Source organism: Pseudochaenichthys georgianus, unplaced genomic scaffold, assembly GCF_902827115.2.
Source record: "Pseudochaenichthys georgianus unplaced genomic scaffold, fPseGeo1.2 scaffold_350_arrow_ctg1, whole genome shotgun sequence".
In the NCBI taxonomy this organism is placed as follows: Eukaryota; Metazoa; Chordata; class Actinopteri; order Perciformes; family Channichthyidae; genus Pseudochaenichthys; species Pseudochaenichthys georgianus.
The window spans coordinates 123897-137587 of record NW_027262960.1 but is presented as its reverse complement, the minus strand read 5'-3'; the positions used below and the strand labels follow the sequence as shown (position 1 = coordinate 137587).

General features: G+C 42.0%; 1 protein-coding gene across 1 annotated transcript in view; it reads left to right on the top strand.

Annotated features, from left to right (window-relative positions):
- The window catches only part of LOC117442203 (MAGUK p55 subfamily member 4-like), a 27452-nt gene extending 14530 nt beyond the window's left edge, over positions 1–12922 (top strand). Inside the window, exons 3-16 of the mRNA XM_034078204.1 lie at positions 963–1044; positions 1358–1443; positions 2945–3019; positions 3551–3780; positions 4694–4752; positions 6133–6153; positions 6236–6277; positions 6400–6438; positions 7761–7928; positions 8764–8844; positions 9041–9134; positions 9568–9676; positions 9959–10093; positions 12737–12922. Coding sequence (XP_033934095.1) covers positions 963–1044; positions 1358–1443; positions 2945–3019; positions 3551–3780; positions 4694–4752; positions 6133–6153; positions 6236–6277; positions 6400–6438; positions 7761–7928; positions 8764–8844; positions 9041–9134; positions 9568–9676; positions 9959–10093; positions 12737–12922 — 1407 coding nt within the window. The remainder of the gene's footprint in view (positions 1–962; positions 1045–1357; positions 1444–2944; positions 3020–3550; positions 3781–4693; positions 4753–6132; positions 6154–6235; positions 6278–6399; positions 6439–7760; positions 7929–8763; positions 8845–9040; positions 9135–9567; positions 9677–9958; positions 10094–12736) is intronic.
- Positions 12923–13691: the final 769 nt, after the last annotated feature.

Sequence of the window (13691 nt, the reverse complement as noted above, 5' to 3'; positions counted from 1 at the left end):
AACCGCCTCCTCTCCTTATCTACCGTAGCGTTAAAAACAGACTCCGACTAAAATACCTTTATATGTACAGCTATATCCCAACTAGTAACTACGTTCAATTCTATACCAGAAGGATACTGATCTTTTTCAGTTTTTGGACAACTAACACTCATGAAGAACTGGATTTATCAACCGAATAGTCAAAGCCATTATTTAAAGGTACAGAGGAATTACATTTTCTCAACCGTCATCTCTCATTTCATCCTTGTCGTTCATAATGCCGTTTATTATTCCTGACAATATGTTAGTCTGAGTTTTTCTTATCTTAGTTTGCCTATAAATAGTCAAAGGAAATACAAACAAACCCTCCAGTCATTTTAACGGACGGTGGTTATTCTGGGATGTAGAAAGGTAAATGTGGGTGTCGTCTGCATTCTGTTAATGCATTTTAAAGATGTTCTAACTTATGGTGTTTCCAGCTGTTGGATAGTTTTACAGCTTGTATCATAAATATGTAGGGAGCTGTGTGAAGTGTGATCAATGTCCTTTTAAGGCTGTCACTAAAGGTATCAACATTTAAAATATCCAGAGGTGTAAAGTAAAGAAATATTTGTTTAATGGCCGCCGTAGCCTGCTGTTCTTACGTGCTGAAGGCTACATTAGCTGCTAACGAGCATAATACATGAGTTTCCCACCGAAATGTCAGAGGGAGAGTTGCATTGTGGGTAATGTAGGCACAGGGAGTACGTATGTGTGGAATACAAATGATTATACCTCTGGCTCAGCAGACTGTTTTAGCATTTAAAGTTTAGTATGCCTGTTAAATATCTACAAACTACTCATGTGTATCCATCACCTCGCTTTAAGAGCTTCAGGAACCAGTAGCGTTCATCCCATCCTCCATTGTTATCCTTCCCATTGAATGTTTCCCTATATTTCATCAGAGCTGGTTGTTTAATCTGCAGTAACTGTTCCGGTGTCAGGGCGCGACGATAAGGAGGGACGAGGAGACGGGAGCCATCTACATCGCGAGGGTGATCCACGGAGGCCTGGCCGACCGCAGCAGTGAGTGGGAACTGTTCTTTAATTAAGTGTTTATTACCAAACAATACTAGAGATAATATGTGAGGTAATAAAGTGTGTGTGTGTGTGTGTGTGTGTGTGTGTGTGTGTGTGTGTGTGTGTGTGTGTGTGTGTGTGTGTGTGTGTGTGTGTGTGTGTGTGTGTGTGTGTGTGTGTGTGTGTGTGTGTGTGTGTGTGTGTGTGTGTGTGTGTGTGTGTGTGTGTGTGTGTGTGTGTGTGTGTGTGTGTGTGTGTGTGTGTGTGTGTGTGTGTGTGTGTGTGTGTGTGTGTGTGTGTGTGTGTGTGTGTGTGTGAGGACTCCTCCACGCTGGGGATCTGCTGGTGGAGGTGAACGGGAACCCGGTTGCCGGTCTGGAGCCGGAGCAGGTCATCCAGATACTGGTGAGTCACCGGGGGGGAAATTGACATTATATAAAAGATAAAAATAGATTTGCATTTAACTCTGTGAAATAAGTATTTGATCGCCGAGCAACCAACACGGGTTCTGGCTCCCACAGACCGGTTACATGAGTCCTCTTCCTTTGACAAAGTACTCCTAATATCAACTTGTTACCTGTATAAAAGACACCTGTCCACAGAATCAACCAATCAGATTCCAACCTCTCCACCATGGGTGAGACTAAAGAGGAGATTGTAGACCTGCACCAGGCTGGGATCGGCTGCAAGACCATCAGAGAGCAGCTTGGGGAGAAGGAGACAACTGTTGGTGCCATTATTTGAAAATGGAATAAAATATGGGCATCATCAACAACCAATCGCCCTCGGTCCGGGGCTCCACACAAGATCTCGCCCCGTGGGGTATCTCAAGGCAGCTGGGACCACAGTCACCAAGAAAGCTATTGGTAGCACACGACACCATAATGGATCAAATCCTGCAGCGCCTGAAGGTCTCCTGCTCAAGAAGAACATGAACGGCCCGTCTGAAGTTTGCAAATGAACATCTGAATGATTCAGAGAAGGCTTGGGAGAAGGTGGTGTGTTCAGATGAGACCAAAATTACAATCTTTGGCATCAACTTGACACGCCGTGTTTGGAGGAACACCACCCGTCCGGCATGGAGGTGGAAACATTCTGCTTTGGGGGTGTTCCTCTGCTAAGGGGACAGGACCACTTCCCTGCATCGAGGAGAGGGTGGACGGGGACATGTACCGTAACATCTTGGCTGATAGCCTCCTTCCCTCAGCCAGGACACTGTAATGGGTCATGGAGGGTCTTCCAGCAGGACAATGACCCTGAACATACGGCCAAGGCGACACAGGGGGGGCTAAAGAAGAAGCACATTTAGGGGAGGGAGGGGCCTAGCCAGTCTCCGGACCATCCGTGGAGGGAGCTGAAGCTTCCAGAGGCCAAGCATCAGCCTGGAAACCTGAAGGATTTGGAGAGGGTCTTCAGAGAGGAGTGGACCAACATCCTTCCTGAGATGTGCACAGACCTGCAGACCAACTACAAGAAGCATCTGACCTCTGTGTGACCTCTGTGTGACCTCTGTGTGACCTCTGTGTGTCCAACAAGGGTTTCTCCGCCAAGTACTAACACATGTTCTGCGAGAGGATCAAATTTCACACAGTTCAATGCAAATACATTTTTTATCTTTTAGATAAGGTCAATTTCGGGATGTTCTTTTTGTTATTCTTACTCTCACTGTTAAAATAAAACTACGATTACAAGTATAGACTGTTCATTTCTTTGTAAGTGGGTAAACTTACAAAATCTGCAAGGGATGAAATACTTATTTCCTCCACTGTATTGAAATATTAATAAATAAAGCCCAGGGATGGCATAGGATAGCAACTTCAGTCGAGGACAAGACGACAATCAGTGCACAATATGAAACTGTCTTGTACTAAGTGTATCTGTCTTTAACTACATGCTGTTTTTGCAGATGAACTCCCATGGAACGATCCTGTTTAAAGTCATTCCTGATGCAGCGCAGAGCAGCGGAAACAGCCAGAAGACGGTGAGTGCTCTGCCAGTTTCAGGTTCTTTCTCTCATTGTTTTCATAACGCACTTTAAAAATACAGAACTCCAAAACCAATTCAGGCAGAAGAGGGTTAAGGGCCACCAAGTTGAGATCTGACCAGAGGGGATTTTCAGTTCTGAGCAAAAAAGGCAGATTTGTAACACTGAAAAACAAAGATGAGATTTGATCAGAAGTGATTTTTGTTTAGGTAGAAGTCAGAATGTTCTGCCTTTTTTTTCAGAATTATAAAGAGGCAGAAAAAAGTCAGAATTTTGAAAAAAGTCATAATTTTGAAAACCAAAAACACAATTAGAATTCTGTTTCTGTTTCTGATTCTGTTTCTGATTCTGTTTCTAATTCTGATTCTGTTTCTGATTCTGTTTCTAATTCTGATTCTGTTTCTGTTTCTGTTTCTGATTCTGTTTCTGTTTCTGATTCTGAATCTGATTCTGTTTCTGATTCTGATTCTGTTTCTGATTCTGTTTCTGATTCTGATTCTGATTCTTTCTTCTTCTTCTCCCCCCCAGGTGTTCATGAAGGCGATGGTGGACTACTGCCCCCTGCTGGACACCTGCAGCCCCTGCCCCTCTGCAGGCATGATGTTCAGCCGAGGAGAGCTGCTGCAGGTCGTGGATCAGAGCGACGCCAGGTGGTGGCAGGCTAGGAAGATAAGCTCCTCCCCCACGAATATAAGCTCCTCCCCCTCCTCTTCCACCACCTGCGCCGGGATCATCCCCTCCGCTAGCATGCTCCGGAGGTGATTAGATAATCATATTTACATCGATATAATAACTGTAGTGTTGCATTTAAATGAATAAAAACAGCATTGTTGCGTCAAATCTCCCAATGAACAGCCTCTATCAGTAAAAGAGACGTACTGAAGTTAGAGCTTAACGAAGTTTAATAACTCAAACAAACATAACTCAAAGAGGACCACACGTTCAACAGAAAATGAGCTCACCCTCCGTGTCGTACAAACAACAGGTGGACTAAATACCAACAAACAAGAAGTGGTCATTAAATACAAATGTGTGCGATCTGAAATGACAACAACAATGGAGATCATTTCCTCAGGCTAGATAAGCATGCTGGCGAGCCGTAGCACACTGTGTACTGATGTTTACGGTGTATCCAGGTGCGTCTGGTATCACTTATGTGGGTTAACGGTGTTGAGATATAGAAAGGTAAATATGGGTGTCATCTGCATAGTGTTAAAGATGTTCTAACTAACATAGAACATGGGCGGTGGTGGCGAAGTCGATAGGGACTTGGCTTGGCAACTGGAAGGTCACCAGTTCAAGTCCCGGCAAGACCAAGTGCTACCGAGGTGTCCCTGAGCAAGGCATCGTTCCCCACACTGCTCCCCGGGCGCCGTTCAAAATGGCAGCCCACTGCTCCTAACACTAGGATGGGTCGAATGCAGAGAAACAATTTCCCTACGAGGATTAATAAAAGTCCATCTTAACTTCTAACGGTGTGTGTGTTCAGAGGTGAGGGAGTTGAACTGCACGTTTATGAAAGTAGTATACTTAGCTGTGTGAAGCTAAATATCTACTGTATTCACTGTTTATTTTGAACATGCTGCTGTTCCAAAAGAGTCCTACTTAGGGATTAATAAAGCACTCATTTGGTCTGATAGGAAGTTAACAGTTGTGTCTTCCTCTCTTCAGTAAGCAGAGGGAGAATTGGTGGTCCCAGCCCCTTCAGGTTCACACCTGCATCAAACCCCGTGAGTCTTTGTTTATTACCCATTATCTATGTGTATTTAATATTTATGATCTACAGTCTGCAGGAAACCGTTTTAATACTTCAGTACGACACAGATTCAAAAACATGATTGTTTAAGGTGGGGTTGGTAAGTTAGAGAAACCGGCTCGAGATACACTTGTTGGTATATTGCATGGAATGCTCTCAACGTCCCGATAGCAATGAATATCTGAAGTGCTTTGAAGCCGTGGCGCTGTAAAAAGCTTGACCAATCATCTGAGCCGGCTAAAGTAACTGGATGGCCTACCTGCCTGTCAGCCTTCCATCTGGGCACACACTGATCTCTGCCCTCATTGGTCATGTGTGCGTTCCTGTGTGTTGGAGGAGGGGCTCTGTGAGGAAGTGGCAGATTTCTTCCGACTGTAGAGGCTTCTCAATACTCAAATTTCCCCTCCTCGACTCCTCGGTCCTCCGCTCGCATCTCCTGTGGGCGGGACTATGTCTCGAGGAGGGGAGTCGAGGAGGGGAAATTTAAGAATTGAGAAGCCTCTAGAGTATTTTCAAAATTCTAGCGCACTCGAGCTGCTTTCTCTGAAATTATGTCTTTATGTCTTTATGTCTTTATTAGGATCCCCATTAGCACTAGCATGAACATTGGCTATTCTTCCTGGGGTCCTCACACACTCAAAACATACATAAACATACAACAAAATTACGAATTACCTACCCCACCTTTAAGGTAAGTGTGTCAGGCATAAGTGGGGAAACGTTGAAATATAAATGTTGTTTTATGAAGAAGTGGAGATGACGTTATGTTAGTTTGATTTCGTTTGGAAAGTTTCTCGACACTTTTTACTTTATTTTTTAACTCAAAATGTCTGTTTTATTCTCTATATTTTGACTTTATCCTCAACATTGAAACTCTATTTGATTTTGGACATGTTTCTTTTATTCTCTACGTTTCAAATGTGTTCTTAAAACTTCAAAAGTATCCTCCACATTCAACATTTGTATTCTATTCTCAATATTTTTGATTAATTCTCAATATTTTAAAAATAATTCTCAATATTTATAATTAAATCTCCACATTGTTTATGTATTCCTGACAATTTAGATTTATTCTCAATATTTTTAATTAATTCTCAATATTTTAAATCAATCTTCAACATTTGTTATGTATTCCTGATATTTTGACTTCCTCCTGAGCGTCCTCCTGAGCATCCTCCTGAGCGTCCTTCTGAGCGTCCTTCTGAGCGTCCTCCTGGCGCCGTATGAGGGGGAATGCTGTTAAATGTCTCTCTGCGTCTCCTCACCTTATGCTTCTCTGAACTACAACAGTGCATATCCCTGCTGTACATGAAGAGATTGTAATCACATGTTAAGTCTGTGTTTCTGTCCTCAGTGACCGTGGGAGGGAGCGCTGGTGAGACCAGACTTTATTCCTTCATCATGATTACCCTATCTGTTAAAGTGAGAGCTGCTGAAACAACGTGCTTTCATTTCAGATAACATTCAAACACCTGCTGATGGAAACTGTCCGGCAACAGGTACAGCACGTCAGGATGAAACCAGTTGTTCTATTACTTGTTAAATGTTTTATTTCATGCATTTTCAGTTTCCCTATGAGCTCAGTAAAATGTACTTTAGTGTGAATGTCTTCTTCCTTCAGACGAGGCGGACTCTGATGTCACTGATGGGATTTACCTCGGTGAGACACGATTTAGATTATTTATTTAAGTATATAAATCAAATCAAGTTTTATTTATATAGCACATTTATAAACGATGTTTGGTGGAGCCGAAGTGCTGTACATAAAATAAAAATAGCCTACAGTAGAGACACTTTACAGCAAATACAACAGCACAGATCCTCTGTCCTTAGACCCTCTGTCCTCAGACCCTCTATCCTTAGACGCTCTGTCCTCAGACCCTCTGTCCTTAGACCCTCTGTCCTTAGACGCTCTGTCCTCAGACCCTCTGTCCTTAGACCCTCTGTCCTTAGACCCTCTGTCCTTAGACCCTTTGTCCTCAGACCCTCTGTCCTTAGACCCTCTGTCTTCAGACCCTCTGTCCTTAGACCCTCTGTCCTTAGACCCCCTGTCCTTAGACCCCCTGTCCTTAGACCCTCTGTCCTTAGACCCTCTGTCCTCAGACCCTCTGTCCTTAGACCCTCTGTCCTTAGACCCTCTGTCCTCGGACCCTCTGTCCTTAAACCCTCTGTCCTTAGACCCCCTGTCCTTAGACCCTCTGTCCTTAGACCCCCTGTCCTTAGACCCTCTGTCCTTAGACCCTCTGTCCCCAGACCCTCTGTCCTCAGACCCTCTGTCCTCAGACCCTCTGTCCTCAGACCCTCTGTCCTTAGACCCTCACATCGTACAAGAAAAAACTTCCAGAGAAAACCCACAGTTTAAAGGGAATATAAGTTTGTTTGTTTTAGGTTTATTTGTTTGTTTGATGTAAGAAAACAACAATAAGCTAAATGTTGCATATATACATAAGATAAGATAAGATGTACTTTATTGATCCCAATTTGGGAAATGTTTGCACATAAGTAGAAATTAAAAGAGTAGAAATAAACAATTCTATTACACATTACAAACAAATACATGTAAATAGAGCAAGATAAACAAGAAGAGAATGTAAAGTGAAATACTGTTTATTCTAATTATAGATAATAATGTTGGAACCAAACAGATGAATAGTACTTATTGTAAGTCGCTCTGGATAAAACCGGCCGCTAAATGTGATTTATTTGTAATCTATTTCCAATTTATTTCCAATTTATTTCCAATTCATTTCCAATTTATTTGTAATTTATTTCCAATTTATTTCCAATTTATTTCCAATTTATTTGTAATTTATTTCCAATTTATTTCCAATTTATTTCCAATTTATTTGTAATTTATTTGTAATTTATTTCCAATTTATTTCCAATTTATTTCTAATTTATTTCTAATTTATTTGTAATTTACTTGTAATTTTTTTGTAATTTTTTGTAATTTAAACTACATTTTTTCTTGACGTTCCCCAGCTGGTTTCCGGCGTAGTTTCCGTCTGTGGAGGCGCACGTCGTACAGAAGGAGGCGTCAGTCCTGCAGCTCCTGCTCCCCCGAAACCAGCTCCCTCTGCCCCCCCTACGAGGAGGTGGCTATGTACCAGCGCCCCCCCCAGGAGAACCACCGCCTCATCATCCTGCTCGGTGAGGCCCGGGGAAATAACCCCCCCCACCACAAACATTAAGAATAACATTAATGCATCAATACTGTGGGTCAGGTTCATCACATCTCAATATACAGTATCTTTACCTGAGACGGGGAGGGGGACATGTGCATTGTTACGGCAAAAGTAAAGAGACAAAGATAGATTAAAAGTCCCCTAGTATGCAAAAGTCACTTCCTGATGTCTTTTCTACATCACTATGTGTCCCCGGTGTGTCCCCGGCGTGTCAGGAGACTAACAAAGTGATGTCTTCTCTACATCACGATGTGTCCCCGGTGTGTCCCCGGTGTGTCGTCCCCGGTGTGTCGTCCCCGGTGTATCAGGAGACTAACAAAATGATGTCTTCTCTACATCACGATATGTCCCCGGTGTGTCCCTGGTGTGTCCCCAGTGTGTCCCCGGTATGTCAGGAGACTAACAAAGTGATGTCTTCTCTACATCACGATGTGTCCCCGGTGTGTCCCTGGTGTGTCCCCAGTGTGTCCCCTGTGTGTTCCCGGCGTGTCAGGAGACTAACAAAGTGATGTCTTCTCTACATCACCATGTGTCCCTGGTGTGTCCCCGGTGTGTCCCCGGTGTGTCAGGAGACTCTCAAAGTATCAGGAAATAAACCCCTCTCTCTTCTCCTCCGTACCCACATCTCTAAAAACAGGGAACAACGGAGCTGATCCAGATTTTCTGCGTCATGACCACATTACTAAAATGTGGGCGGGCTTTACACCCACGGGCCAATCAGAAACGTTGCTGTCAGAAACAATGAGACGTGTTCTGAAGAGTTTATTTTGACTGCTTCTCATCGTGCTTCCTGTGTGCAGGTGCGACCCGGGTTGGAGTGAATGAACTGAGGAAGAATCTGATCAAACTGAACCCGTCCAGCTTCCAGAGTCCCGTCCCTCGTAGGTGACCTCCCTAACTGAACATGTCTAACTGTATAGTGTGAGGTTATTGTCGGTTTAGAATTTATTTTGACTGCTTACAATCCCGATAATACAAAATAAGAAATTTAACATTTAAAAAAAATAATATATATATATATTGAAAAACATGGAGGTGAATACTAAGATTTGATTGGCTGTCGGTCACTTCCTGTAGACACCACTCGTCCAATGAGAGCGGGAGAGCAGACAGGAAGAGAATATCACTTCATCACCAGAGAGCTGTTCGAGTACATGGTCTGTAACCACAGGTGAGAAGAGCAAATAACTTTAACTTTAATTTTTGTATTTAATCGTATTTTATTATTACAATTTTCTCCATTCATTTTATATTGTAATTATCTTTGCCTTATGTGTGTGTCTGTCCGTTCGTCCGTCTGAGTGTCCGTCTGTCTGTCTGTCTGTCTGTCTGTGTGTGTGTGTGTGTGTGTGTGTGTGTGTGTGTGTGTGTGTGTGTGTGTGTGTGTGTGTGTGTGTGTGTGTGTGTGTGTGTGTGTGTGTGTGTGTGTGTGTGTGTGTGTGTGTGTGTGTGTGTGTGTGTGTGTGTGTGTGTGTGTGTGTGTGTGTGTGTGTGTGTGTGTGTGTGTGTGTGTGTGTGTGTGTGTGTGTGTGTGTGTGTGTGTGTGTGTGTGTGTGTGTGGTGTGTGTGTGTGTGTGTGTGTGTGTGTGTGTGTGTGTGTGTAGGTTTGTAGAGTACGGAGAGTTTAAAGGTCAGCTCTACGGGACGAGCACCGACTCCATCGACGACGTCCTGAGACGAGGACGGATGTGCATCATCGACGTGGAGCCACACGTGAGAATCAAATATCAATAATAATATCAATAACATGTATTTATTTCAATCATTAAATACAGGTAACAGGATGCTACATTTTGGACTGATTTTAGAACCTTCAAATGTATTGAATGCAAATTAATGAAAGAAATAAGATGGTAAATAAAATAATTGAATACAACATTAATACATAGAGAGCATCACAGGAGATATAATGAAGTTAACATATTGTAGAAAATCTATATTGGCAATGTGGACTAAATTCCAGGAATGTAATTGTTGTTGTTGTTGTTGTTGTAGAGCATCCAGCCGCTGCGCTCAAAGAAGCTGAAGCCGTTCGTGATCTTCATCAAACCTCCGGCCGCCGACCGGCTCAGAGAAACTCGGAGAAACGCCCGAATCCTGTTGAGCTGCAGAGAGACACGAGAGTTCAGGGTGAGGGGGAAATAAAGAAATACAAGAGAAATACGGAATACATTCATATTAAACAATAGAGACTGTAACAGAGCTATCATATGTCTAAAGCTAGTGTTGTAGTACACAAGACCGGTCTTGGTCTTGACTCGATCTCAAACTCTTAAAGTCTTGGTCTTTACTCTGTCTTGACCTCGTAAAGTCGAAATCTTAAAGTCTTGGTCTCTATCTCTTAAAGTCTTGGTCTTGACTCTGTCTCGACCTCTTAAAGTCGAACTCTTAATGTCTTGGTCTTTATCTCTTAAAGTCTTGGTCTTTATCTCTTAAAGTCTTGGTCTTGACTCTGTCTCGACCTCTTAAAGTCGAACTCTTAAAGTCTTGGTCTCAAACTCTTAAAGTCTTGGTCTTGAACTTAATGTCTTGCTCTTGACTCTATCTCGACCTCTTAAAGTAGAACTCTTAAAGTCTTGGTCTCGATCTCTTAAAGTCTTGCTCTTGACTCTGTCTTGACCTCTTAAAGTCAAACTCTTAAAGTCTTGGTCTCAAACTCTTAAAGTCTTGGTCTCAAACTTAAAGTCTTGGTCTTGACTCTGTCTCGAACTCTTAAAGTCTTGGTCTTGACTCTGTCTCGAACTCTTAAAGTCTTGGTCTCTATCTCTTAAAGTCTTGGTCTTTACTCTGTCTTGACCTCGTAAAGTCGAACTCTTAAAGTCTTGGTCTCTATCTCTTAAAGTCTTGGTCTTGACTCTGTCTCGACCTCTTAAAGTCGAACTCTTAAAGTCTTGGTCTCGAACTCTTAAAGTCTTGTTCTTGAACTTAATGTCTTGCTCTTGACTCTGTCTCGACCTCTTAAAGTAGAACTCTTAAAGTCTTGGTCTCGATCTCTTAAAGTCTTGCTCTTGACTCTGTCTCGACCTTTTAAAGTCGAACTCTTAAAGTCTTGGTCTCAAACTCTTAAAGTCTTGGTCTCAAACTTAAAGTCTTGGTCTCAAACTCTTAAAGTCTTGGTCTCAAACTTAAAGTCTTGGTCTTGACTCTGTCTCAAACTCTTAAAGTCTTGGTCTTGACTCTGTCTCGAACTCTTAAAGTATTGGTCTCGAACTCTTAAAGTCTTGGTCTTGACTCTGTCTCGAACTCTTAAAGTCTTGGTCTCGAATTCTTAAAGTCTTGGTCTCGAACTTAAAATCTTGCTCTTGACTCTGTCTCGAACCCTTAAAGTCTTGGTCTTGACTCTGTCTCGAACTCTTAAAGTCTTGATCTCGACCTCTCAAAGTCTTGGTCAGAACTCTTAAAGTCTTGGTCTTGACTCTGTCTCGAACTCTTAAAGTCTTGGTCTCAAATTCTTAACGTCTTGGTCTCGAACTTAAAATCTTGCTCTTGACTCTGTCTCGAACCCTTAAAGTCTTGGTCTTGACTCTGTCTCGATCTCTTAAAGTTTAACTCTTAAAGTCTTGGTCTCGAACTCTTAAAGTCTTGGTCTTGACTCTGTCTCGACCTCTTAAAGTCGAACTCTTAAAGTCTTGGTCTCAAACTCTTAAAGTCTTGGTCTCAAACTTAAAGTCTTGGTCTTGACTCTGTCTCAAACTCTTAAAGTCTTGGTCTTGACTCTGTCTCGAACTCTTAAAGTCTTGATCTCGATCTCTTAAAGTATTGGTCTCGAACTCTTAAAGTCTTGGTCTTGACTCTGTCTCGAACTCTTAAAGTCTTGGTCTCGAATTCTTAAAGTCTTGGTCTCGAACTTAAAATCTTGCTCTTGACTCTGTCTCGAACCCTTAAAGTCTTGGTCTTGACTCTGTCTCGAACTCTTAAAGTCTTGATCTCGACCTCTCAAAGTCTTGGTCTCGAACTCTTAAAGTCTTGGTCTTGACTCTGTCTCGAACTCTTAAAGTCTTGGTCTCGAATTCTTAACGTCTTGGTCTCGAACTTAAAATCTTGCTCTTGACTCTGTCTCGAACCCTTAAAGTCTTGGTCTTGACTCTGTCTCGATCTCTTAAAGTTTAACTCTTAAAGTCTTGGTCTCGAACTCTTAAAGTCTTGGTCTCGAACTCTTAAAGTCTTGGTCTTGACTCTGTCTCGACCTCTTAAAGTCGAACTCTTAAAGTCTTGGTCTTGACTCTGTCTCGAACTCTTAAAGTCTTGGTCTTGACTCTGTCTCGAACTCTTAAAGTCTTGGTCTTGACTATGTCTCGAACTCTTAAAGTCATTGTCTTGACTCTGTCTCGAACTCTTAAAGTCTTGCTCATGACTTGGTCTTGGTTAAGCTGGTCTTGTCTACAACACTATAACAGCATATAATGGTTCTCTTCTAGGAGGTCATACATCCTGTCATATACTTGGACCTCTGTTATCACGCGCACTTCTGTATCCTTGAAAGAGCACATTAATTTCGATCAGATTTTGGTCACTTTGTGATGTCACAATGTTTTTTTGGGTTGTGCAACCATTAGCCAATAAGCAACCAAGGTAAAAGCTACAGACAGAGAATCAGCACTTTGGAAATAGGGCGGAAACAGAGGGGATTATGGGTAATGCTGCAATGATCTGTTTGGTGTTTCAGCCAATCAGAGACAGGCTCTGGATATATAGGTGACCTGTGATATAGTGATGAAGAGGAGGATGATAAATGTTCTCTTTAATTCACATTTCCTCGCTGTGCTCCTGCAGGAGGAGGACTTTGTGGATCTGGAGGAAACGTCCCTTCTGATCGAAGAAAAATACAAACAGTTCTTCGACTTCACGCTGGTGAACAACGAGCTGCAAGAAACCTGCAGGAAACTCTACTCCATCATAAAGGAGGCGCAGGAGGAGGAGCAGTTGATACCAGTCAGCTGGAGCAGAGAGGAGGAGTGAGGAAGGGGAAATGAATCGGAAAAAAGTGTAATATTTCTATCAAATTGTAATATTTTGATGTTTATGATACATCATATTTATATAACGCTTTTCCGGTGCTCAGAGAAGCTTCAAACAAATCTGAAAACAAAAAGATAAGTTGCCTTTTTGAGGCAAAACATACATTTTTAGATTTTTAAGATGTGTTCATTTTGAAACAATAATATTTGGGGGGAAATGTGTAATATTCAGATTTGAATATGTGGTTACATCTGAAGAATAGCAGTTGTTTGGAGGGAACATTGTAATAATTGGAAAAGATGAGTTGTGATGTTTTGATCTAAAAAGAAATGTATTTAAATGAAAAAAGTTGTTATATTTGTGGGGGAAATGGGAATACGGGTTTATCTGGAAAAGTAAACATGTATGAGTGTGTTTTATTTATTTAAATGTATTTTTGTAATTTATTGAGTTTCAAATGTTTTTAATGTTATATTTATTATGAGTTCTCGAGCAATCACATGACCTGCGATGTTGAGAATGGAATGGTAACGTAAAGAAATAAAGAAAAACATTAAAACGGTGTGTGTGTGTGTGTGTGTGTGTGTGTGTGTGTGTGTGTGTGTGTGTGTGTGTGTGTGTGTGTGTGTGTGTGTGTGTGTGTGTGTGTGTGTGTGTGTGTGTGTGTGTGTGTGTGTGTGTGTGTGTGTGTGTCAGGTTAATCCTCTCAGCAGGGTTACAACAGGATTAATGTTTCCTCCGCAGCTTTAAACTGACATCTACAAAGTGC